The 27,405-nt window shown below is 38.1% G+C and overlaps 1 protein-coding gene across 1 annotated transcript; it reads right to left on the reverse strand.

The window, feature by feature from the left end:
• On the reverse strand, positions 1 to 27,373 carry LARS1 (leucyl-tRNA synthetase 1). Its single transcript, XM_082771434.1, has 32 exons — positions 27,355 to 27,373; positions 27,007 to 27,125; positions 24,644 to 24,731; positions 23,856 to 23,936; positions 23,285 to 23,425; positions 22,019 to 22,180; positions 21,647 to 21,759; positions 21,147 to 21,210; positions 20,551 to 20,618; positions 19,983 to 20,208; positions 18,588 to 18,675; positions 18,405 to 18,481; positions 17,704 to 17,757; positions 16,587 to 16,727; positions 15,859 to 15,936; positions 14,756 to 14,841; positions 14,598 to 14,663; positions 14,415 to 14,497; positions 13,631 to 13,769; positions 11,899 to 12,111; positions 10,446 to 10,503; positions 9,424 to 9,487; positions 8,748 to 8,931; positions 8,429 to 8,519; positions 7,411 to 7,551; positions 6,670 to 6,810; positions 6,457 to 6,567; positions 5,233 to 5,343; positions 3,770 to 3,874; positions 2,530 to 2,625; positions 1,423 to 1,555; positions 1 to 413 (listed from the first exon to the last, which is right to left on the reverse strand). The coding sequence occupies exons 1-32, from the start codon at positions 27,358 to 27,360 to the stop codon at positions 208 to 210; spliced, it is 3,534 nt and encodes a 1,177-aa protein (XP_082627560.1). The 5' UTR covers positions 27,361 to 27,373; the 3' UTR covers positions 1 to 207.
• Positions 27,374 to 27,405: the final 32 nt, after the last annotated feature.

Here is a 27,405-nt window from a genome sequence, read left to right on the forward strand (position 1 = left end):
GCCAGAGGAAAATAATTTTATTAAATTTTATTATATCCACATTTAAAAGAGTAGGGACAAACTTGCATGCCTAATTAGGTTGTTTGGGGTGTGTGTTTTTTTTTTTTTTCTTTAAGAACAAATAAGCATCTTTGTTCGTTACAAATGCTTTCAAAGTCACTCTATGAACCTTCTCACTGTCAGGAATCGAGCCATGTGCATGCCAGTTTAATGAACTAAATAAACAATTGTGTCACCGATGTCCTTTGTGAGGCCATTCTCAGTGATGTGAACACGTTTCTCATCCAGGTTAATATGGAAGATGGCTTGCTCTAGAATAGGTGTTTTCTCCACTTCTTCTTTGCCAAGGACTGGAACACGACGGGGTCCAAGTACGGGATCATCAAACCTCATCAGTTTCACTTTAGAGAGATCTGCAAGAAAAAGACTCATTAATTGGGTTACAGGATCTACCCACAAGCTATAGTATCAAATAAGTTAACCAAAACAACACTTAAGACTTAGTACTCATAAAATATCGTCCCCAAGGAAATATATTCTCTCAAGGATACTATGCACATTAAGTTTTAAACCCACTCCAAAGATGTCATTCAGTGGTTACAGAGCACATTACTAGCAGAAACAGTATTTGTCTGTTTTATCCCCAGGTCCCAACACCATGTTCTAAGGATTATATTTCCCTTATTTGTTTCTGTGACAGCGATGAGTAACTGTGCAGTTACTGTCTTCATTTTCTGAGGAAAGAATTCAGGAATTGTGAGAAAGAGGAAGGTGAGGATTTTTGTAAATACAATTCCATTTTAGAATTCACACCAAGATAAGAGATTGCTAAGCAGACCAGGAAAATCACTGTGAAGCCTCAGATCTTTTAGTCAAGCCTTCCTCCAGTACCACCTCCTGTCCCTTGTGCACCAACAGAACAGTGACACCTTCTGGAAAAGATGGAAAGCTATGAAGAGTCACTTTTTTTCCATCATTTCAAAATGTTCACTCAGCAGTAGGGTAGTAGATATGCATACACATCTACTACACACACAGCACATTTCCCCAAGTGCATATTGCTGCACATTATCGTATATTCCTCCCTCTGTGTGCACCATCAATGGGCAGTTGTCTTTGTTAGACAGATAAACGTTTATATAAACACAAGCTGTTGAAAAATAAGGAAAGAAAAGATGTCTCTGCTGTCACAAGCTGTTGGATCAAGTCCATCTTTCCTTTAATGCCCAGCTCTACAGTGATTCAGATTTGTTTGAATCTTAATTTCTGTATTCTTCAACACAAACACAGCTGCTATTCCTTTAAGAAAGCTATTTTCTTTCATTACACTGGCCAGAAACTTCATGTTTGTTTCCCACTTGGCTCCTTGAAACGTGAATCTGATCAGCATGTGATAGCTGTGCTTCTGTGTTAGTAACTTACCTTTGATTCCTCTGTCCATCTTCATTAAGCGCCTGATCACTGTCTCTCTATTATCTCCTTGCCTGATGTCAATTTTTGTAGAGAAATGGCCATTTGATGGTTGAGGGTTCACCAAAAATACAGACACACCAGGCTATAAGAGAGTCGGTAATAACAGTAAAAGCAAAAATTGTGTTTGTGATTAAAGCCTCAGGGAAACATGCAAATAAAACAAATAAACAATCTATCAACAAATAATCTGGATGGATAACCTTCATTTAGAAACACTGACTGCCACTGGCAGAATGCAAGCACTCACAGGAATCTTTAAAATATAAGCCACAGTATGCATAATTTTTTAGGACATATTTAGGGAAATCAATGAAATTTTTACTGTTGAAAAGTATTACAGCTAGAAATATTCATATATGATACTACTGCCATAGAGTTTCACTAATTTTACACATTACTCACTAAATCTTTCAGGACTACATTGCACTGTGCTGTAGGAATAATTTCAAAAAGCTTTATTTTTATGCAACTGAATGCGGTTTTATTAGCCAATTTTAAACTAACAGAGAATCATTGAAAATATTAAAAAACACCTTAGGATTCAGCAAGCTAAGTTTCATATGGAAGTTTAAAGCACCTTTAAAAAAAAAAAGGCATAACTGCCAGAATTTCTAAATAACCATGGTAAAGTGAGATTCAGTCACACTCACACAAGACCAGTAGAATCAAGACTACTCAATTCTCTATTTCTGACCTGTGTTTTAACTAGAATACCATCTAATTATCTGAAGAGTGGTAATCGAGGCGTGTGGCTCAAAGAAACAAATATAATATGCTGATGCTCAAGTCACTCGTTTTTAACAGTCCCAGTCAGCACAATTTAAAGATTTGACCTAAAGAGCCTTGAGGCTAAGGTGCAATTACAGCCACATTTACTATTTCCCCTGCCCCCTATATACAGCTACAACCACTTCAGGAAGTGTTTCCTGTCTTGATGAGGTGTTGGGTTAAGGGCAAAAATTCCTCTGTATATCTAAATAACTTTTAAATGGCATGCTTGTGAGATTGTTTTAACTTAAGTTTTCAGATTTCCAGTATCTAAATTTCTGATTTTACCTCAGTTCGGAATACAGAAAACGGTTTTCCAGGACAGCATTCTTCTTTTATTTTATCTTCTGCTTCAGAAGCAAACTTCACTTCAATGTGATCCAGCTGTAAGAAAGGATATGTGTGCGTGTAAATAGGAGTTCAATCATTTTGGAGGGAGCAACAGGAATTATCAGACCTCCATGCACTCCAGGTCCCCCCCCAACATTCTTGGTGGTCCTCTATTCAACAAGCTGCAATTTCTCATCCCTTTAACAATAGGGGTAGAGAATGGGGGAGGATGAGACGGGCAAAACAATGACACATTCTCCAGATTTGAGCTCAGCAGAGCTGAGAGGGATGACTTCCCAAATCACGTTCTATATAGATAACTCTTTCTAATGTAGGTCAACAAACAGCATGGCTCATTTGCAGTGACAGCACACTCACATTAAACTTGCATTAAACCTGACAGCCCCATAGTAACCACAGTGTCTTCTGTAGCAAACTTGATAGACAGACAGCCAGTTCCCAGCTTATCTGGAAATACGGAGTTATTATGCCCTGGTACAGAACATGACAACTCCTGTTAAACTTTGTATGATTTGGGAGTCTAATTCTTATGCTTCTGTATATTCTCCTGCATGGAAGTTCCACCTTTTAGCAGGACAACTGCTTCTTCTACCAGTTAGTGGTTTGTTTTTTTTTTGTTTTGTTTTGTTTGTTTGTTTTTGTTTTTTCAAATTTACACGTTTTACAACAAAAGTTATTGCTCATTTTTGACTTTGCTCTGATATAGGAGCAATCCAATGAACCCACATTTATTATATTGCACAGGTGAAAAAAATGAAGTTTTGTAGTTTATTTTTTTGCAACTTCTAATTCTTGAAACAAGCTATTTCTTATAAACCTGCCTGAGCTGTTCTCTCATTCAAATATTTTGGTTATCATACAAAACTGGCATAAATGCTTCTAGACTGGCCTTTCACAATATAACAGTTTTAAAAACCCTGCCTAGAATCCACTCCTTGAAGAGGGTGAAGTAATCTGCTGCAGTTAACATGTGCCACTGTAAGAGTCTGAAGATACGAGGCTGTGATCATTCTTACTAGTGATGCCTATGAACATCTCCTTCTCATTTCTTCAGTTGAAAAATTTAAGATATTGGTTAGGTCTGAGAAAAATGGCCTGTCCAGTGACACTTTCGAAGAGACAATCCTCCAGCTATCCCAGTAAGAATCAAGCAACAAAGATGCCAATATATACTAACCTCTAGGGAATTTGTCAAATAGACAATATTCTCCATGAGCACTGCCTGTTCATCAAATTCCAGTTCCAGATCAAGAACACGTGAACCTTTCTTCTCCAGATTTTCCTGTCAGAGGAAAAAAAAAATGATTAAAACCCTCTGAATATGGCAAGTAAAATAATGCTTCAAAGTGGCAAGCAACACACATCAGTCATGAAAAGAACAGGCTTTTAAATATAAGAGCTCTCTGCTGGCACAATATGCTAGCACAGGAGCAACAATTCTCTCGTAATAGGGTTTCTTCCTTAGGGTGTTAGTGACACTGATGGGAGGAGTAAGAGCAATTATAACGCATCTTTAATACAGAATTCAAAAGGTGTTTTATATTAAGTTACTTATAATCTCTATTTAATGTGCAGGTTGAGAATTCTCCAAGTAAGTCAGCATTTCAGTGCTGTTTCACAGCAGGAAATTTAGTCTTATGACCTAGTTTAAAACAAAGAATGAGCATACAACAACTGGACATGTTCACAACAGTTGTAAAACAAGTTCTCTGCAGGGAAATAACAATCACTGTATATGTTAACATAAAGGTAACTTCATTAGTACAGAAAACCAAATCACAAGATCTGAAGTATTAATGGCAATATAAAAAATACCTTAAAAAAACTGAACTTTGTCTTTGGAATCTAACCTGTCCCTTTCTCACTTTCATATGCTGAGCCAGATGTCTCTTTAGAAGCTCTGCTCCAGACTTATCCTGGCAGTAGTTTCCTCGTCAGTTTAATGTACGAGATTCCCTAAATTAACAATGAGTTTCTCCCCTTTGTAAACACAGAAACAGCTTTGGGATTTAAGCCTTCTTTTGAAGAAATAGGAAGCAAAAGCAAAAATGCTTCTTGTACATTGGAACTGCTGAATAATCAGTTTCACAGAACAATATACTGGTCGAAGGAATTTGAGTTCAGAAGTCTCTATGTATTTATATGTAATCACTTACCAATCATCTTAGAAAGGGCAAGGATCAATTATTGGGTAAGCCTCAGCACGCCAACCCATTCCCTGCATGCAACAGAATCATTAACTATTGCCAGATGAACACTATCAAAAACCAGGCGTGTTTCAGACCTAAACTTACTCATCTGAAAGTTTGTCTGATCTGTTTAAACTGTACTAGCTGATCTAATAAATACTACCTCGTTTTAAAAACTTCACTTATACAGACAGCTTCATAGCTGCTTTGTACTTTCTATTCCTCTAAAAGTCTGAGCTATCAGAAAACAGAATAATTTAGAATGACCTTAGAAGGCAAGAGAATGAGGCAAGAGATTTTAAAACTGGACACAGTATTAGAGGTTCGTCCTCATCAGTGCTGAGCAGAAGGTAAGGATCATGTCCCACAACCTGCTGGCAACACTTTGCCCGCTGCAGCCCAGGACATCACTAATTTTGTTCTATACAAGAAGTGTCCCTCTATCACTTACCTTAATCATGGCAACAAAAGGCATAACCTTCTTCATATACTTCTTCAGCTCTGGCAAGTTGCTAAGCTCACTGGCAATTACTTTATTATCTGGCAGTTGACCTCCACTGTCCTGGATATTAATGAATATAAATTTAAAAGAACAGGCATCATTTAAAAAAATAAATACTTGCCCTTTAATATCATATATCCTTCATGTTTTCCCAAAATACCAGCAAACACTATTATCATTGATTTCCACACAATCATTTTCTCATCCTTTTAAAAAATGTTATAAGTAAGACTGTAAAATCTTGACCAAAACCACTTACCTACTGCCATTCAAGCAACTCAGTATTATTCTGTGTTTTCTTCTTTTACCTTTGACTATATATTAAGGTACCTGAATTATCTAAGATGCATTTTAAATCCACATTTAAGTCTTGCCTCAAGCAGATTTTCATGCAGTGGTTTTCCCAAATTGTTTATATTTTGCTTTCACAGTTCAGATATTTGCCAACACTCCAAGTCAGTGCATCAGACTGAACAGCAGAATTCAATACTGATACAAGAAAGGCTATACAATTCCTGAAACTTAATACTCTGAAGACAAGTTTTACTTAAAGAACATTGCTTTAACTCAATATTGCACGTTGAGAGTCATAACTCTCATCTATCAGCTACAACACTGATTGTTTAAGCTGAAAAAGATGATGGTGCATCAGCATGCCAAAAGCCATTCTCACCAGTTTGCACATCAGAAGCAGACTCTTCTGCTTTCACAGAAGCTAATTTCTTCTGCTTATGACAGATATATTGCATTTCAACATGTTTCTTGCAACATCACTGAATGGTATACACCTACTTAGAGATCACAAAATGCTTCTAAACCCACTTGCATAGTAACATTAATCTCTTAGTCAACAACATTGCCTCAGAAATACTCCTGGGGAAGAGAATATTTTAAAAGTTTATCACTTTAAAAATGAAAAATAATAAAACATGTGCCAGTTTTCACTCAAATTGTCAAAAGGAACAAGGTCATACTGTTCAATCAGTGGTGTTCCTCCAAACATCTTCATTAAGCATTGAAAACTACTAGACAGATATAAAAGCATAAAGGAAATCAAAACTGCCTCATATTTAAGTAATTAGGTAGCAAGTTACAGCTTATAAGTTTCTTTAGAGATAGAAAATAAGAGTACAAAAAAGCAGGTAAGCAGCCCAAAGAAACAAAAGCGGTCACCTGATAGTGCTTGCGCAGAACTGATAAGGTGGTGTGCTGCCAAGGCGGGTAGTTCTTTGCCACATAGATGGTACAGTGAGAAGGCTTCTGGGGAGATTCTTTAGTACTTTTCTAAGGGAACAATAGGAAAAAAAAAGTAACATCAGGAGGGAGTTCTGAGGCAATCCAAAATTACTGAGTATGAAGACTTAAGGCTGACTTAGTACACTTCACCTTTCCTTTCACAGGTGCCATGAAGCTCTTGAGACGAAGTCTGAGCTCATGAGCTGCTTCCATGAGGTACTGAGAAGAGCGAATTAGTATCTCATCCACAGGACCTGCTATTGGCCAGGAGGCTTTCATGATGGAATCAGGCTTTGAAGAAAGGAAGAAATTACTTGCAGTGAGATAAAAATACATTAGTGTCTGGTGGTTTTTCAAACCATTATAGCTTGAGTGGAAACTGGCTTACACAATTTGAATCTCAATGAGCACCCACCCATAACTCAGTTATAAAGGAACAAGCGTACAGCCAACAAGCACTAGTTTACAAGTATGTTAAAGACTACATATACAAGCACACCTGCCATATAGCCACGTAACTTCACTTACAAGTACTTATTTCTCCACTTGACCTGCCAACACAAGTTCAAAAGCTAAGTTTCATGCATAAATGTAGAAATGTTTCATTACTTGGATTAATTTTAGATCACCTCTCAGTGAGAAGATAGTCAAAGTGACTTGTATGAAAGTTACATATATCATTACAGTAACCATGAATATACAGATTAATTCAATATGCTTGCTGTGATATGGGTGATGACCCATTAAGGCAATTCATACACTGATATAGGACAGATGTTTCTTTTAGCTGCATTTGAATGACATCCTCAAGTCTGATACTGGCCTTACTGAAAATCAGCAAAAGCTTAGCTCTGAATGAAATAACAATACTGAAACATATACTACTAGTACCTTTCCCAGCAGTGACCAGATGTGTTCACATAAGTGGGGACAAATGGGAGCCAAGATCAGAGTCTGAACTTCAATAAACTGAAATACCAGCTCTCTGTGCATTCCTTCTATTGCCAGCTCACGGTATTTATCTTTTGCTGCCTGAAATAAAGCCAGTTTAACCACTGTTAATGTTAAAATAATGTTATATGTGTTAAAACAACCATTGTGAACACATTAATTGACATGGAGAAACACTTAAAAACAATTCTTTGCTCTAACGTTCCTTTAGAATGTAACAAGTTTAGAACTCAATAATGTATTATTAAAAGAATTACATTCTTAAGCATGCGAGTGTAAAGCTGTCAGTTGACCATTGTACAATAGCATGGTACTTCAAAAGAAGAAGTGTTTTTTTGAGCAGACATAACATACAAAAATATCCACAACTGTGTATCAGGTACTAACACTTTCAATAACTTGCTAAATAGTAAGTTATATTACTACTAATACTAAAAAGTAGTAAGAAAAAGGTAATGAATATGATCTATCCTTATGCATACAATACAGCCTACTTAATCACACTCCTGCAACACAAAGGAACCACATAGAGGAGTCTCTGTAATTATGTGAAGTGGCATGGTTCAGCAGACACTCTGGAGACATAGTTTATAGAGCATATCAAAAAAGCATTCTACTTCCAAACAATTCTGTTGATTATCACCTGTATTTCTTATGCAGAGTTCCTTATTCCAAAGGAGCAAAAAGGAAACACCCTTCTCAATAGCATCTTTTTTTAAACAGCTTTTTGCTCATACTATTTGCAGCATCACAGGTGCCCACCTCTGGACTTTTGCAAAATGCCACAAAAAGACCTTTATAATTTAAGACTACTGAAGTGGTCTTTTTTTCCTGATATAATTTGGATTCCAATTCAGCAGTACAATTAAGGATCAAAGACATTAGGATCAAAAGAAATCCACACAAAAGTAATAAATGGCAAGTATTAGTTTTCTACACCTGAAGAGAGATCACCTACCTGAAACTCAAAGAAGCCAGTTTTTAGTGCTTCCTTAAACATCATCTTCTCATAATTTTGATCCGTCTTCATTATGCCTGCATTCATTTCACTAGGGAGGAAAGTGAGATCATCAATATTGTCCACTTCACTTAACAGCAACACTGTAAAGCAACACAATCAATGTCAGTAGTGTGACACAATCACTATTCTGGAAGTGAGTCAAAAATGTGTTTTGCTTTATGGAATTAGTTAACTTGTAGAAAGAAAAAAAAACCTACAAAAATGATCCTAGCAAGATTAAAAAAAAGACTAAACTACATTAGCCTTTGTACAGTACCTGGCAAAGACTCTGTCATTGAAGGTGTTAGCAGGACCGCTTCTTAGACTGTCTCTGTTTGCAATCATCTCCTTTACCCACTCCACCCACGTGTAGAGACGAAGAATACCAGCATCAGCCATGGCTTCCACAAAGTTGGCATCTTCAACAGTGTCTCCAGCATCAGCCAAGGCTAAACGCATGCCTGAAGGAAACCACATTAGTTAACATGGCAGGCATGCAATTAGCTGGTAGATAGGGATGTAGGAGGCAAGGGACTCAAGCTCTATTACTAGAGATATCTCAAAAGATGCCCTTTACCCATGATGCATACACTGCCCTTCTTATAAAAAGGAAGAAGATCAGACAGACAACAAGAGCGTAGTACAGTCACTGTTCAAAAAACATGAGGATGCAAGAAAGAGCATGGCATTCATTTATGCACACACAACAGCATTTGTCTGATGTTTTGAACTCCAGCGAGAACGGGTTTTCACCCAGGCACCTTCTAGAAAGCCTCAGCATTGGAAGTATTGGATTTAAACAAGTGTTGTCTTTTCAAACAAAACCAGCTGGTAAGTGGTAGACTTATTGCAGCTAAATACTCCAATATATCCACTGCTCCTTCCGGAGCAAAACATTAATGATGCCAAAATGACTAAAATTGAAAAACAGTAACAGGTCAAAACATACTTACCGTCTGCAGAAAACTTGTCAACAGTTTGAGCTAGTGTAAGAAAGTTGCCTGTAGATTTAGACATCTGAAAGAAATAGAAAAACCTTGTTTTTCTCTAAATTCATTTTGCTGTTGGATAAGCAAGACAGACAACAAGAATTATTGTCTGAGAAAGTGTTGATTGTCTGAGAATTTTTCTCATGAATCACAGCAAAAGCAGTTTGGTAAAACTGAACTACGTTTCATAGCAAAGACGGACGAAATTTTGCAGGTATTGATCCAGTTCCTGATCTTTCTTGAGACTGAACAAATTGTTACTACTAAGGTCTGCATACACCACAACTGCATGGAAATAGTAGCTTTCTGTCTCATTTGGGTTCCAAACTAGAATTCATGAGACTTTGAAAAACAGGACAAATGATACCAAAATTCAATCCCAAAAGTTACCTGAATTAAATTTCTGAAATCAAAATAATACTCTGTAATTGGCATTTTCAACTTATCCCACATCAATTTTTGAGGTAGAGTCTTGTTTGTGTTTTTGTTGTTGTTTTTTTGCTTGTTTGCTTTTTTTTATTATTTTTGTTTTGTTTTTGTTTCAATTAGACAGTCTCCAAGGTCAAATTCCAAGGTTCAGGCACTTTTAAATTCAATAAAGTTCAATTTCAGAACTTGTTGGAATTACAAAGTTAGTCACACAAACTTTTTCTTCTTCTTATACCTACTCCAAGCCTTAACAAAGCAAAAATGCAGTCAAAAAAAAAAAAAGCATTCTACATTCTGAATTATCCTAAAACTTAATAAAAATCCACTGAAATCTTCCCTAAACTGATGAAGCAATACAAGAGCCAACAGGAAAAAGAGTTAAGACAGTATGGGAGGAAAGGCATGTCTTTGCCTCCAGTGAATGAAAAACTCAAGAGCACCAAAGAAGGAACTGAAGTTTTCACAATTTCTTCCTCTTAAGTTCCTAGATAGATTTTTTTTCAATCTGGCTGGCAAGTGCCTATTTTGACAGCTACATACATAGAACCTTACTATACCTTTTCAGAATTGAGAAGGAGATGTCCATTTGCTCTCACAGCTACTGGCCATTTTTCTCTGTTTGAAGACAAGATGCAAGGCATATAATTTAGTAAAAATATTCCTTTTAAAAGATAAAATAAACATTTTATGTTCCTGTTTGGGATGAATAATTTAAATGGAATCTTCAAAAAGTATCTGGAGAGGTGGCTTTAAAAAAAAAATCAAGGAGTGTCTTTGAAGATGAAAAGAAATATAATATAAGGGCTAGGGCTTACCATTGCTGACATGCAAAGCAGGGAGCATTGCACCGACAATTACACTTCACTTACCTCACCTCCCTCCCTTCAGCTATATTTAGTTTAAAAGACTGTGATTAGCATTGCTCAACAGCACTGGATAGAGCTACACGGTCTTCTGTAGGGCAAACCCACATATCTCGACCAGTGGAGGAAGCAGATTCCTTCTCCATGATCATTGTTACTGCATATGAGAAAACACCTTTTCCTACGTACAATTTTAGGCATCTTTTAACTAGTGGTTCAAGGCAGTACAAACAGTATATTCATGCTTAGGAACTACATCGTTATTTACACATTGTTATATGCACACACACACACACAGTTTCAACAGTCCATGAGAAGTAATTAAGAAAGCAATGATAATAAATTCACTTAAATCTCAGTACAAGAATATGATTCAACACCAGAAAATCCATAGAATACAGAATACATTTGACTTTTAGAAAGGTGAATGAAGGCTACAGCAAAGATTCTTTACTTTTATATGTTTTCTTTCTAATGTGGCTGTTTAACTGTGAGCTTTTCGTGCCTCCACAGATAGCCAAAACAAACGAAAAATAGTGGCAAACACCAGAGCTTCCTTCAACAGCTGCATATGAATATAGTTCTAGATGTTGCTACTGTATATTCTCCAGTTCTCAAAGACAGAAAAAGCTTTAAAGATACAGCAATGCTGGTTTAACATGTTTTTAACATGTACCCTCTAAAGAGGTAACAAGAAAAGGTACTGCTTAGTTAGAACAGGCAAATCCTTCGGCTTGATCTAGAGCTATGATTTAAACTGCCAAATTGATTGCTCCATGAAAGCATTCCAGCGTTTAGAACAGGGTTTCAACAAGCTGACTGAGAGTCGTATTATGCAGTTAAATTTCAGTTTTGTTGTAGCCAGTATTTTAGAATCTGTATGTAAAAAAAAAAAAAAAAAAAACTTGTATCTTAAAATCTTTAAAGAATTCTAGGGAAAAAAAAAAAAGGAAAAACAAGGGTAAAAAGCCTTCAATTTCAATAACTTCTAGTATAGACAGTAGTAAAAACACTGCAATATAAAGAATAAGTTTTTAAGCTAATCCTGAATGTTAGGTAATCAAAAAAATTAGCAAAGCCATCAAAACTAAAAACACTCCAGCTTTATCTCCTGCACACCTTTGTTTTACATTGGTTCCAAACTTACCTTTGATCTGACCACATAGCCACATGATTATAGAGGTAGTATGAGAGATGATTTGGAACGAGATCTTTGCCAGAGACTCTGAGATCCACAGGATACCAAAATTCAAACTCCTCCTTCAGCTTGTCCAACTTTTCTTTTGGAATATCTGTTTTAGGAAATGGAGCTGCCTTGAAGAAGATGTAATCCCAAACTTCTTTGCTCATTTGATGTGCCCTGCACAGAATTACTGACATCTCAATCTGAGATTAAAAACTCCTCTTACAAGCCACAGCATTTTGAACAAAACTTCTTAAATCTGTTGATTCATTCTCACAACATACTCCACATTTGAAAAGCAAACACGAACAGAAAAAATATAGGTATTTTGTTCAAAATTGAAGGAGTCAAACATCAAATACAAAATCAGAGCTCAGATGTACCAGCTCATGCCATGCCCTGCTTAAAATGCCCTTTGATATTTCCTAATAACCATAAGGACTTCCTTAAAGAAAAAGCAATTAATAATTAAAGTATAATCTTGAACGTCCTGAAAACCCATTTATTTTACAAATGCCCTCCCCTCTAGGCACCCCTTGTGACCTTAATTCTGTAATGAAAACCTATTAGTATGTAAGTTTCTCTGCATTGCTTGCACTAGGTCATATTGTCATTCCTTCTGGTCTCTATGAAAGTAGAATAGCAGGAATACAAGAAAATTTCTGTACAATTCAAGATCACCCTCTTACATGGAAAAATGTGTCCCGCTTCCTGTGCGCCCCCCACCCCTCATTACCAACACAGAGCTGGGATACCAAATTCATTCAAAATTACTACCAAATAAGACACATTCCAACAATTACTGGAAGTAGAATCCACAAGTTAAAAGAAATTGTTTTACATAGTTTTTTATTCCTAGCTTCTTAGAATTTCACTGGAGTCTACCATATACTACCTGAAAACATTTCAAATTACATCATGTCAAATCCACATTTACCATCTTTTAACATCTACTAAGGTGCTTTGGCCCTGTATTACACAAAGAGGAAAAAAAAACATTCTGAATTCAAACTACTTTTGCACATATTAAACACAGTTCAAATGACAGACAATACCAGCAGTTCAGAATAGCCATATATGCACCAGTTTTCTGCTTTAGCAGATGGTTACTGCTCTATGCTTTAACTTACTATTGGGTGCTGTGACTTCGTTTCTATGTTTGGTGCTAAAGATTGGTGTATCTGAATGATGAATGACATGTGCCATGAATCCCTTATTTACTGTACCCAGAGTTACAGAGTTAGTCTTAGTCAAAAAAAAAAAAAAAAAAAAAAAAGTATTTGCTAATACTAAAAAGAAAGATGTTATCTACTCATGTAATAGCACAAAGCAATTTTAAGTACTTAATTACATACATCAAATCTATAATTCAGTGCTAAGGATGGTCACTCCAAAGTTTGTTCCCGGACACTACTAGGATGTAGGTAACCTCTCTGTAATTAGAGAGGTTTGAACACAGGAGAGGTTCTGCTCTCAAGGACATTCCTTCCCACTCTCCAGCCACAGTACTACTTCCCTTTTTCCTTTGTATTTCTCTATAGCATTGCTACAACTTATCTAACAAGTAAGTTAAGTTTTGACAGTAATGCTTTTTAAACACAAAAGCAAATCAGCCTGCTTGACAAGTCTTTGTCAAGAACAATTCAGAAGAGGACACAAAATTAAACAAGCAAATTCAGTGATTCACTCTCCTTACCTAATGCCTAGAGGAGATTCTCCCTGGCCGCTCAGGTTCCCTCCTTGTAACAGATGAGCAACTGTGTAATAGGCCATGTAGATAGTTGAGTCAGAGAGAGACTCTATCAGCCACTGCTCATCCCAAGGCAAACGGGTACCTGGAAAAGATGGAAGCCTGGTACCAGACACAGCCAGCATCATCCCTACTTGCAGGTCTAACAAGCAAGACATTCAAGCATACATAAGCAGTTCATGACTTTTAGTGGAATCTCTCTCCTTCTGCAAGTACTCATGCTTACACATTTAAAAATCCTTTAAAAGAAACCCGTGCATTCGAAAGTTTCATTCAATAGAAAATACTTGCCATTTTTGTAGCCAGCATCTTAACTAACCAATAAACAAATGTTAATTCATGATTATTTGTTGCAGGTTATAATGCAGTTATAACAGCTGTCCCACGTCAAGCTGCACCTGCTTACACACCTTGCAGGCTACACATGCCAAAGGCTAGTCATCATTTGAGGAGAACACCCAAGAAATGGAATTAGTCCCTTCTGCTAAGATCCCTTCCAAATCAACTGCCCAGTCAAAAAACAAGATGCCAGAGAGATTATCCATAGCCCCACAAGTTTACGAGTTAACGGGTGCCTTCTCTGGGATATGGTGTCAAGATTTAAATTGGATAAGCATAGAACAGATTTAACTGTCCCATTTTGGATCCGAGGTATGCTTCAGCCTTCCAAATGAAGTAATGAGTACCATGCTCATGAAGCAATGAGTGAGCAAATAAGTTTATTGCTTACCTAACCCATACGTCCTTGAGCATGCATGCTCTTGTAGCCATCCTAAAGTAGCTTCAAAATTTCTTCTAGTCTCTTCACAAAACCTGTAAGCAATAAGCTATTACTAATCACTCCTCTCAGTATTCTTAGACCACCACCACCACCACATGATCACTCCTCTTTACATCTGCTTTGATAACTTACGTCTCTAGATGTTTCAAGCACTCTGACGTCTGTTTCTTCCAGCCCACTTCACCATAATCTAAATACCTACAGCCATGAAAAGTTTATCATAACAAAGCAATCAGCAAGTTGGAAATAACTTGACAGTAATGCTTTAACTACAGATTTACTTTGCTTACCACTGGTCACAAAGGGCCACAACACATTCATCAGCAGACCTTGATATAACTTGTTTCTCAGGTTCCATAAAAATCATGGCTTCATCCTATGGGAAGAGATCATTATGCACCTAAAAGGGCAATACAGCCAAGATAAAGGGCAATAAAGCTAATTTATCAGAGCCTTGAAAATCCTCACATCTAAAAACCACCATCTTTATTCTAATTTGTTTTACAACATTTATTGCATGGTCTTCATAACTGCACTGGCTGTCTACCTCAGTATTTGCTTCAGCAAAATAAGGATAACATTTGACTATGTACCTCCTAGATGTGTCAGTTCATGTAATTCTGTGAAGAACGTCTCCATTCATTACGAAAAGGAGGACAGAAGCAAAGAAAACTTACTCATTAGTTATGCCCCTAGCAGTTGAAAAGATTCTTGGGAAAAAGTTATTCACAACAGAATCTAAAAAATATAACAAATCACAGCTACCATTAAAAAAAAAAAAAAAAAAGAGGTTGGGAAGGCAAATAAAAATGGAATGGTGAGCTTTAATTCTTCCTTCAGACCATACATTCTGATACAGGATGAAACAGGATAAAGTGTTATGTTATAAGCTGAACATACAATTCCGCAATGACAAGCTAATAGTGACAAAGTAACAGATTACTCTCTCACTTCCAGTCCTCACTAGGAAAAATCTTACCAGAGAAATGACAATCATTGTTCATTTACTCTTTCTCCTCTGCTTGACGATCCCCACCCAGACATGGGGTGTCTGCATGTAATGACTACCCTTTACTTCTACTTGAAAGAGCCTTTAAGTTCAGATCCTATACTTTCAGTATCTTCACAGCTATATCAAAGATGAAAATCAGACCAAAATATTTCCTAGACAAGGTGATGGGATGAAGCAGGGAATAAGATATCTCTACTTAAGCTATTCATCCCACTTAACAGAAGAACACAAGCGATTTGAGCAGTACAATATACTCTGTAGCTACCCATAAGCACCACTGAGAGGACTGCAGAACAAAAGAGAGGTTTCTTCAGAGACTGTTACTGTGAAAAAAGACAAAATGGATGATTTAGGAGAAGTTGCGTGCATTCTATGACATACATTATCCACCATCATCTTCTGAATAAGTTTCTTGACATCTTGAACTTTTTGTCCTTTGTATCCATCCACCAACATTACCTGTAAAAGAGGAGTCAAGAGAGTTGATTGTTTTTAAATTAAGAAGAAATAGGTGCAGTAGGTCTTTGGATCTAAGAAATAGTGATTACTGGATTTTTGATGGGCACAAATAGGAATCAAGCTTCCAGGTTGTTTGTTGGTTTGTTTTATTTAATAGACAATCTTCTTTACCTAAACCAAAGCTGTATACATGCGTATAGCCAACCCCACATAGCTAGTAGGAACAGCAAATTCTTTCCAGTTTACAAAAAAACAGCTGAGGATTACATCACAGTAACCCACTACACAAGTAGATAAAAAAAAAAAAAAAAAATGTATTGCCATCTTTCCCTATCAGTTTCCAAATCAATACTTTAACCAAATTGATCAGTTCTTTAACGTGACCACTTGCTAAGAAACCAAATTATGAGCCTCGGTTTGTATTCATACATTTCTCTGTTCTTTCTTCATTTCTACACAACTCCTCCAACTGTAGAATGCAACTGCTGAAAAATTCTTAATGTAAAATGGACTCTTGAAAAAAAAAATTCCCTCTTTCCTGCTGTTTTTTTTTTTTTTTATTATTATTATTATTATTATTATTATTTATTTACCTTGCCCCATGATTTTTTTTCTCCCAGTCAAACAAAGCCAAATCTTTTATTACTTACTCCTTCATAAAATGCTTTCAGGTATACTCTCTGCTTGGCCTCAGCAAGTTTCTCTCTGTCGTTCTGGCTCTGAATTTTGAGCTCATCACAGACTGATGAAGCACAAAGGTTGCCATATCCTGGCATTTCGATGATGGGCACCTGAGAATTAACAAAACAGTGTCACATATTGACTTCAAGTTATCTCAATGTAATATCTACACAAGGATTCGTCTTCTAGATTTGACATACTTCACAAGAAGTGATGCACTGAACGAGAGACAATATTTTGCTTGATTTGCAGGCCTTAGGCTAACATGAGTTTGAACCAGAGATCAAGAAGGGAAACAAGAGGTGGTTATTACTTGCACAGTGTTTGTGCTGAATGATATCTTGGCAAAAAGCAGTATTAAACGGCCCTAATAACAACAGAAGCAGCTGCTAAGACAAGGGCCAACTTCTACCACATTGCGCTACTGTGTGTGTAAATTTGCAGCATCTATTAGTAATCAAATTACACGGGCGTATCGGTGCACTTCCACTGATCAGCTCAAGAACTCTTGGTAGTCCCTGCTGGGACTTCTGATCTGCTCTCCCACCAACAATAACCCACTTTTATCTCCTCACATCATGCCAGTACCAAGTTGTACCAGCACTGAAGCTAGCCTGTGGAAGCAAGGGTAATACGGAATGCTGGGGGAGCTTTACCCATCACCTGTTTTCCAATGCAAACTGATTCAGCCATGAGTCTGTGTTAATAGGAAGGGACTTCAGCCCTTTGCACAGAACAGATGCAGCCTTGAAGACAAGATAGTTATTTTAAGTTTTAACCAACCAATAGGTTATCAATATAATGATGCACTTTCTCCAAAACAGTAATTTCCACAAGAATTGGTACTTTTATTTAACTCTGGTATAGCACAGAATAATAAATCTTGACTATAAACCCTAACAGACCAAATATTACTACTGTAACAAAACATGAAAACATTGAATTTTCAATCTCTTTCATCTGAAAAGTAGAAGTTCGGGAGAAATCAGATAGAAATTCTGAGAGAGGCAGGCAGTTCTGGCACATTTCTCATCAGTGAATACAAAGCCATGTGCTCTGCAGATGCACACAGCTGGGTGTACTCACCGGTTCAAACGGCAGGACCATTTCATCTTTAATGCCATACTTCATTCTGAAAGCCTTTGAAAATCAGAAAAAACACAACATGAATAGAAGTAAACTTTTCTATCTTTGAAGGTTTTTACTGTCTTTCATGGACACAATATTTTATTATCAAACAGACAAAAATACTTCTCTTCATGCTCACCATTTCTCGCACCTGACATTAATTCTGGTCTCATTTTCACGTGATTTTCTATCAGAATGTATACATTTCTAAGATGGAAAAAGCCACACTAGAGCTGTGTAGAATGGAACTTCAACAGCCAGTGGACAACTGTTTAGACAGTGATGTCCTTCTGAAGCTGTGATAGCAACAGCTACTCTAAGAACCTGAAATGCATTTGAAATTTGGAATTCATACAGAGTGCTCATCTCTGGAAGTTATTTTCACAACAGGAATTCATTTCCATTTCACTGCCACTTTTCTCTGTATGTTAAGATACAGAAGTGACATTCTCATCAAAAACCCTCCTTGAAGACCGAGAATAAAAACTTTGCTGACCTCAGCTGGTTTTATTTTTATTGTTTAACTACTTCGATTTGAAGTTAGAGATGGCAGAACAACCACCAAAGGGAGTTTCATTTTACCCACTGGATATCCACTTCTGTTGCTCCACACTCTGGAAAGGAAATAGAAAGAAAAGTGATTCAGGTATGAGACTGACCTGTTTTTTTTTCAAATCTCTCAGGGCTGCAAGATCATCTGGAGAATCAGAAGGGACACTTGTTACCACTCCAGTTCCTTGACAAAGAAAAAGATAAAACAGATTTAAAAAATTAGTCAACATACTGACAACATGATGTACGGTGTGCAAACAGGCTTAGGCACGAAGCTGTTGCAACGTTACCTTTATCTTCCTTGATTGTGAGCATGGGAAGGGTATATATAACTTTGTAGGTGGTGAGAGGTGCAGAAAGTGCAGCACCAAGAATCTCCTACATGGGGCAAAAGAATATAATTACTATAAAGAGCACTTTTTCAGTCTAGCTGAGTAAGCTCTGCTTACTGATAGTATGTTAAACTTGCTGGCATTCCTCACATATTATAAACAAATTAACTACATGTATTGTTAGACAAGGAGAAGTACAAAGAAAAGCATCCGTGTACCATTTGAGATAATACACGGACTATTTACTAGTCAAAAAATCAACTAGCAGATAATATACACAAAATAATATAGAGCAAAGCAAAATTACTGAAATAGAAAGTCTAGAGCTGGAAAAAAGATAAGAAGCAGGAAAACAGTTTGTGTCCAAACGTTTTGATCACATCAGCATCAAGACACTATTGAGAGGGTAGGCAGCCACTGCAACAGGCTTCCTAGAGAGGTGGACATGGACAGGCACGAGGCATCAGCCAAGAGGTATTTGGATAGTGCTTTTAATGATATGCTTTAACTTTGGGTAAGCCCCAAAGTAGTCTGACAGTTGGACTCAATGACCTTTGTAGGTCCCTTCCAACTGAATCTATTCTATACTATGTTTTATAAGAATTAGCTAACCACTTTTGAAAGCTAGATTAAACTAAAGGCAGTAAAAGCATATAGTCAAGACTCATGCACTGACAAGAGGTAGTCCAGGTGCTGCAGTTGTCTTCTCCCTCTCTAATTTGCTTAGATTCATATCATCTCTACTAATGAAGAAAAAAAAGTGTGCTTTCTACTTAATGCAAAGCAGGATCAAGAAGGATGGAAAGATTTTAGTCAACAAAGATCAAATGAGGTAAACAGCATGAAGGTACTCTGGATTAGGATGAACAAATGCCTCTAACCACGCTTTTACTACCCTTTAATTTCTGTTCTCCATAAATACCAAAAATTAACATTCAACTACAAAACTAAGAAAGCTGTATTCACAAAGATGGAAGCTTCAGCACTGGTCTTTTTCACATAATACCTTACAGCTGTTACTTTTCTTCTTTTTCTACTCCTAGCACAGGGAAGTCATCACTCTTTGCAGCACACACAAAAACGCTACTTAAATCATTCATTTATCAGTACTGCTAAAGGCAACAGTAATGCATTTGTCAATGAGACAGTGCATCTGGTTAATCTCCCAAATGTAGTAGTAGCTGCCAAAGAAGCTCTTTTGCATTTTTAATTTTTGTTTTCAAGTTACTTGACACTCAGATTTTCTTTTGTAGTTCCTCTATTTTCTTTATAAGCAGAATTCTACAACCACCTTTCTAAGTACAAGCTTCACAGGAGTAGATAAACCTGGCCCACAAGCTGCAAGATGCTTACTTCTCCCATCAGTTCCTTGACAACAGGTACGACTCCATTGTCTTTTGTAAAGCCCTGGTAGGACATGTTCCTGGCAGCTCTTTGTGTACAGATAAAAATATCCCCATTCGCAGTTTCAAAGCCGATGTACTTCATATCTGGGCGAACCCAGCAGTTAGTCTGTCCAAACATGGTCTCTGGTCTGAGCGTAGCAGCCACCAAGAAGATATTTTTTCCTCTTAGGCCACTGGGGGGGGGAAAAAGTATTTTATAAGTCACCAAAATAAAAACATTCAGGGTAATATAAAACATGCTCTTAAGCTAATATGAACTGTAAGTAACACTTCCTAAGGGATGAAAGTGGCTCATTAGCTTCTTTGTGGGGCTTTTAATTTAACTTTGTTTTTGAACTCCCAATTTGTGTTCCACACAGATTAGTGAATATGGCAGCTCAAAACAGAGACCAAGTCATTGCATGACAGAAATAACACTACAAAATTAAATTCTGCATTAGGTAGAACAGACTAATTTAATGGTTACTTCTGGCCATAAGATGGAAGTTATTTGCCATTATGAATTCAAGACCTACCTTAATTTTGCTGGGTAAGGTTCTAACACCTTCATTTTTATTAGAGTATATTCTTGAGGTCCGACACCCTACAGTTCACATAAACAATGCACCAATCAATATATGAAGTTGACTCAAGCAATAAAGAAAATAAATTCTATTCTGTAGTCACCTAACACAAACGCTGTTGAAAGCACCAGTTGTTTCTTCAAATAAAATCATATTTCTATTGATAGAAATGGCTGCTTAATAAAATGCAGTCTGAAAAGAGAGGTTCTATTTTATTCCTCCGTCTGAAAATTTATTCATGACAGCAGCTATTTCAGCAACATAACAAAAGCTTTTTGTTTTGTTTCAACAAATAGATAATGATATGCTGTAGTGATGTTGGTGGCACAAATTGCCAGATAATCACAGGAAATAGCTACAGTGGAAAATACTATCCACAGTTCAGGATAAGTATTCTCAAAAGTGGAGTTCATTCAATTTTCACAGGTACTGACAACTGAGAACAGATAGTACAGTATGTACAAAATACATTTGACCAAGATACATTTTTTCCATTCAGTATTTAAGAACCATAAGCAACGCATAAAAATGTCAACTAAAAATATTACCTCTCCTGTTTGCCTGTCATGATCCATGCAAGGCTGTCCATCTTTTGGAGAATAAATTGTGTACCTAAAAAAAAGGTGTATGTTCACTTAGTAGTAAGTACTATAATCTATAGATGAAGAGAAGGAAAAAAAGCTTCGTATCAAAAGGGAGATTCCCTAAATATTTCCTAATTTTTAGGGATTTTCCTAAAAGGAAATTCCCTAAATGGTTATTTTCAAATTTTGCCTCTGTTTCCACTGCTGTCAGTAAGTTTTTGCCAGAGCTTTCAGTATTGACCTTATTTTGAGTCGGCATCTGTTGTCAAACTAAAACACAGGGACGCTATTTCACAAAGGCGGCTAGCACAATAAAGACACTACGTTACAATGTTTATAGGGCATTTGAAATAAAAGGATTTTAGTTTAATTTGAGTCATAGGCAAGTTCTAGAAACATTTCACAGGGCTCCATGTTTTATAAAGCTGAGTTCATCCAAACTCACAAACTCATGGCAGACTTACCGTTTCCCAAACTTAATCTTATTTCTTTCTCTTAGGGTAAGGAATTGCCAACGTACAAAGGAATCATAATAAGGGTTAACATCTGTGGTAATGAAAGAACGCCTCCAATCCACCTGGAAATGTGTAAGAGTTTTTAGTAAGTAAATAAAGAAATTGAAGGAAATTTGAATTACAGTAAAACCATAACTTTAAAACTAAAAAAGACACTTTTCTCCAAAAACATATTGCAAGTACATATCATACTAAGGGAGCAACGTGCATGTGTTTGGTCTTTCAGAGCTGATGTGTTAAAGACAAAAGCATATCCACAAATGTAGTAACAAGTCAAGTATGGCTGCTTGCATAATTGAATTTTAGATTTCATACAGTTACCTTCAATCCCATGCTTTTCAGATCCTGGACAGCAAGGGGAGGGAAATAATCCAGCCAATGCTCAGCTTCAGAAAAACCAATTACTTCTTCATCAGATAGACCCAAAGACTTCATAATTCCCCACTGGTATTTGGAAGACCCAGTCTTGGCAGCAGCCTTACTCTAACAGGAGAATTGTGATTAGAAAAACAAAAAAAAAAATGCATGTTCTCACATTGACAATACCTTCATATGCTCTAGTGCATTTTCCCCTCCACTTACATTGTGGTTTCTATTTCCAGATATAGAAGTTAATGTGAATATTCTAGTTGCCTTTCGCAAGCAGTGAAGACAACTACAGTTTGATCTACAGTATTTCGTTTCCTATCTCAAGTTCAAGTATACACAATTTTGTACCCTTCCCTTCTTTTCAACTGATACATGCTTCGATATCAGGATACATCTGCAGAAAACGTGTGCCAGGAGACACTGGCAAGAAATGACCAGTTAATTGATGTGCTGGTCAAACAAATGTGTATTTTTACCATGAAAAGGTGGAGCGGTCCTATACCAAATCCTTGTAATAAAAGCCTTTTCTGCTGGTACTTTGCTCATACTACTTTTTCCAGCTATTGTCCTTTGTCTATCTTATGTTTCTACCCAACTGGAACTATCTGCAAGAGCAATCAAGATCCTACCTACTGTTGATGCATAACAGGCAGAATCCTCAATCTAATACTTATACTGCAACAATCTCTTTGGAATAAATAGTACAGATTAGAACACCTCTACAGTTTTCCTGGACTTGATTCTTTCCTTGCCTTGTGATACTCACAAAATCATGCATCTCTTAAAAAATCGGATAAATCACAGTATTTTGAATGATTTTCCTGAAGGCATTTACAATAGAGTACTCAGAATAGCACATCTAACCCCTACCACTGAGAAAGCAGGGTTATTTCATAGTTTGTGAATGCTCTGTGCAGCAAAAGATTCAGATATTATATTACTCCGGATGATCTGATTTCTCTTAGGAGGCTATCAAACAGTGCACCAGCTTATCATTAAGTTTTCATGTATTAAAGTGGTATCTCTGGAACCATGCAGTAAATGCATTTTTTTCGAGTCAACCTTAAAAGGACCAAGTTATCTTGAAAAAAAAATCAAAATATTTTTTATCACAGGCTTCTCTGAAGTGCGTGTAGGAGGAACACCAAACTACAATGAGTACTTTGAAGCTTTGTTAGCACAGCTGCCAATCCTGAGTCCTTGTTTAATCAACTTTACCTTTTTCCCTTTTGCTTTGTCTTTGATGATAATCTCTTCTTCTTTTTTACCAGAGTTATCTTCTTCCTCTTCCTCCTCATCAGGAAATTCAGGGGGGCAGCCATATAATTCCATTTCTCTTTTTAGCTTATCTGCACAAGCCTAAATAGAGTTATTGGTAGACTATCAGTACTTTTCCATAGCTATGATTGAAGCAACTGACAAGGATCAGTTTCTACTGATAACACTGTTCTACTACAACACTTCAACTTTTACTGGATGTTACGTGACCTTCTGGGACACCTTGCAACTTAAAGAAAGCCTGCCGGGGCAGGATGATGCTTACAGTGAGGATTTACTTGCAAATGAAAGAAAACTACTTGGACTTAATTTTGAAGCATTTTATTTTCTAGAACATCACACTGAATAGCTCAAGCACAAAACACATCTTAACTACAAATTCAGGTTCCAAATCACACTGTCTTAATAATTTTTTGAATAAATTACCATAATGTTCCAGACAGACAGCAGTCAATGCTCCAAACACCTTTACACATGGAAAGCATGAGCAAAAACCCTCAGTAACTCTTACCTTGATAGGCATCCCCGTGCAGTGTAGGCCAAACGGGAACAAACAACTCTTTCCCTTTAGCCGCTGATACCCAGTTGCAAACTATAAGAAGTGGAAAAACAAAACAAATGAAATAAGAATGGTAGAGGGCTAAATCAACACCCTTCCCAAAACGTAAACGTAATTCCTTTTCCACATGAAGCTACTAAGAGAAACAAATGCAGCCAACAGCATCTAAGAAGCCAATTGTAGGAAAAGGTAAAAACACATTTTGTGACCAGGTCTGCCACTGACTGGCTGCCTGAGTACAAAGCCTTCTAATTTTCAGGGGACTGTTTTTGACTAGTGAAGAATGCAAAGAAGAAATGAATTTTGTGGAATCCTATCCATTAGTATCTAAAACCTGTTAACATACAGGTAACAGAGCACAGTATTCACAAACAAAAAAGACAATAAAGTTCTTTGTGAAGTTTGTACTAATTAGCAGCTAAACAAACAATAGGAAGCAGCACCTCCTAAAAATACCTGCAAATGTGAAGGAAGAACCAGAGGAAACACCTGTATTCTAGTTTCCCAGAATAAATTGGAAAAAAAAAAAAGTGATACGTAGTCTTTCTTTTCAACCACCAATATTGCCTCCAGAAATATGAAAAAAGGAAAGTTTGAATACATCATGATTGAATCTACGAAGTAATTAGCAAGGCATTCCATTAGCTTGACATTTAACTATAAAATTAGCAGTAACTACAAAAGTAGCATTAGCTCCTTTAAAAGTAGCCTTTAAAAGTATTAGCGATGGAAAACTTTACCTCACATTTGGATAAAGAAAACGTGTGTCCCAGGTGAAGTCGTCCATTCATGTAGGGGTAAGGAAAAGTAACAAAGTACTTTCCTTTGCTGAAAAGAAAATCAAAGAATTGAAACGTACAAACATAGAAACATCCTTCAAAAGTGAGCACCAGGAAAAGCATAAATAATACAGTTAACATCTAGGTATGTTCCCATATTATCAGCTCACAGCAACATTAAATACTTCTTTTTCTTGCAATATCATGAGGGAACTCGCACAAAACTAAAACTTGGCAGCTGCTCAGGCACTAGAGCAGACAGCGTCTGTCTCGGGGAAAGAGCGAAGAGACCACACCAGCGCTACACATAGCAGAGACCAGACTGGTGCTACTGGTATTTTAGAAGAAGCAATTGCAGAAAGCTAAGAGCAATAATGAAACCAATCAAGCGGGAGGAAATTAAACACCAAAAGAAGCACCTTCTATAACAGGCAGATAGCAGCTCGGGAATATTCCACCACAAGACCAGATGGCCGTTATCAAAGGAAAGTGTTACATTAACTGAAACCAGCACAGATTAAAAGTAGAATGCTCTATTAAAAAAAAAAATAATAATAATAAGAAAAACACAGTGAAATTCATAGTAGCTCAAATGAATTTGAAGTGACAAACACCAACAAGGATTGGAAAATGCCTAGGTAACTCAGTACAGATTCACACGCAGATAACACCAACAAAAGGAATTTTGTTTTAACAAAATGAAAGAACATAAGTAATCCTATCAAGGGCATTATGAAATGGAAACTGCAAAAAACAAGAAGTGGCTGAGGCACAGCACCTCTAGAAACACACGGAAGTTACATTCGCAGAGGAAGCTTTAAGCAAGGAAGCAGAAATGCAACGAAATGCAGTGATTGGAACTGAGGTCAGGTAACTGAAATAAAACAAAAATATCATCAGCTGTTAAAGCACCCAAAGAAGAGCTGTGGTGGAACACCATCCCTTTAAGGAAGGGGCTTCTTTTTTCCCAGGGAATCCCCTTAAGCATAAGCAGAGATTATATCAAAGAATTCATTAAGCCTGAATTTTGGAAGCAATCAACCACACAATAAGTCATCTCTCCTGGCTCGTTTTCTCTGAATAACTGCGCTATGTAATATTGATGCGGACGTTTCTGCTAGCACTTCCTAGGACTGAATATTGCACGAATGGCACCAAATCTCTTACAGCAGTTCTATCACACTACCACGGAGCTTCAAGAGCTCAGCTTAACAAAAAGCATCACAGGTAAAGCTTTTTCCTGCACAGCATCAGGTCCCACTGTGACTACATGAGCAACAACTGCGGAAACGTACAGGGCAGCGCCTCTCTCTCTTCTAGGGTAGCTTGCAGTAGTATCAGCTCTTTTCTGAAAACAGAAGTTTCTGACAAAGCACTGAAGTAAAAGCACACTGTTTTACCTGGAGTATAACAAAATCAAGTCAGCAAAGCAACTTTTCTTGATTTATAGGGTGGGCATATGTAGTCGCAGTGAACACTGAAGTTTCACAGTTGCTCAGTATTGCAAAATGCCCTACTGCATTCATTTCTGTCAGAAACTCAGTATCAATTACAACCCTACATTTCAGACTGCATTTCTCTTAAACCAAAAAAAGACTCTACAATGCCAACAACAAGTGTACCCAGACAACCACTTTTCTTATGCCTCCTAGATTTAGGATTCAACTCCTCTGACCCATTTAGGGGCAGACGTGTCAGTCACAATTTGCGCAGTCCCGAGACCAACAGTGCTGAAGCCGCAGCTCGCAACAAGAGCAGGCCCAGCCGAAGCTCTGTGAGCAACGAACAAGTCACACAGCGTCAATACAGTTCATACATAAAACAGATCACAGCACCTCATCTGCGTAATGATCACACCCCCGGCCTTTGTCCGTTTATACACAGAGCAGAACAGGTTGACCTACGCCGGGACCCGAGGTATTTGTTACAGGATTTTCTGTTCTCAGCGGAGCAGAGCGGGTGCACACTGCAGATAAAGGAGAGCTCCTTCCTGGCTGGGGGCTGCCAGGCCCTGCCACTCCTCTACCATACTGAGAGAGGCTCCTACGCGTCAGGAAGCGAACACCTCAAACAGGAACCTTGTGTGTCAGGTCCCGGATGGTGCTGAACACGCCAAGGGACGAGAGGAGCTGCTGGAACTCCACCAACAGGCGCCCGGCACCGCTTCACGGCCCCCGACAGGGGAACGCTCACCCAGGGACAACCTCCGGGCGGCCGAGGCGCGCTGCCCGCTCACAGGAAGCCGCTGCTTCCCTGCCCGGCTACTGAGGGAAGATTTCCCTGGGGACAGAGCTCCGGGCACACGCAGCCCGCAGCGCCCGTACCTGCCGTGGCTCCGCGCGTCCGGAGCATCGGTCTCGAAGAGCCGCTCAGCCTCCCAGCGCCGCTGGACCTCCCGCTCGATCTTCTTCAGGAAATCAACCTTGGCCGTGCCCTTGCGCTCCTGCGAAGCAGAGAACAGGGGCTGAAGGGGCTGCCGCTGCCTGCACGGACCCCACAGCGCGTTCACGAGCACCTGCCCGGCCCCGGCAACCGCCCGGCAACCCCCCGGTAACCACCCCTCACCCCGCCCCGCCGCGGGCAGCCCGGCCCCGGCAGGGCCCGCACGGCCGCGGGGCTGCCCCGGCCCCGCTGCCCCGAGCCGGCCCCGGCCCCGCGCCCGTCGCGCTCACCGCCATGGCGCCGGAAGGAGGAGGGGACGGGGGGGGGCAGCGTCGCCCCGT

This window comes from Aythya marila, assembly GCF_965140915.1.
Source record: "Aythya marila genome assembly, chromosome: 14".
Classification (NCBI taxonomy): domain Eukaryota; kingdom Metazoa; phylum Chordata; class Aves; order Anseriformes; family Anatidae; genus Aythya; species Aythya marila.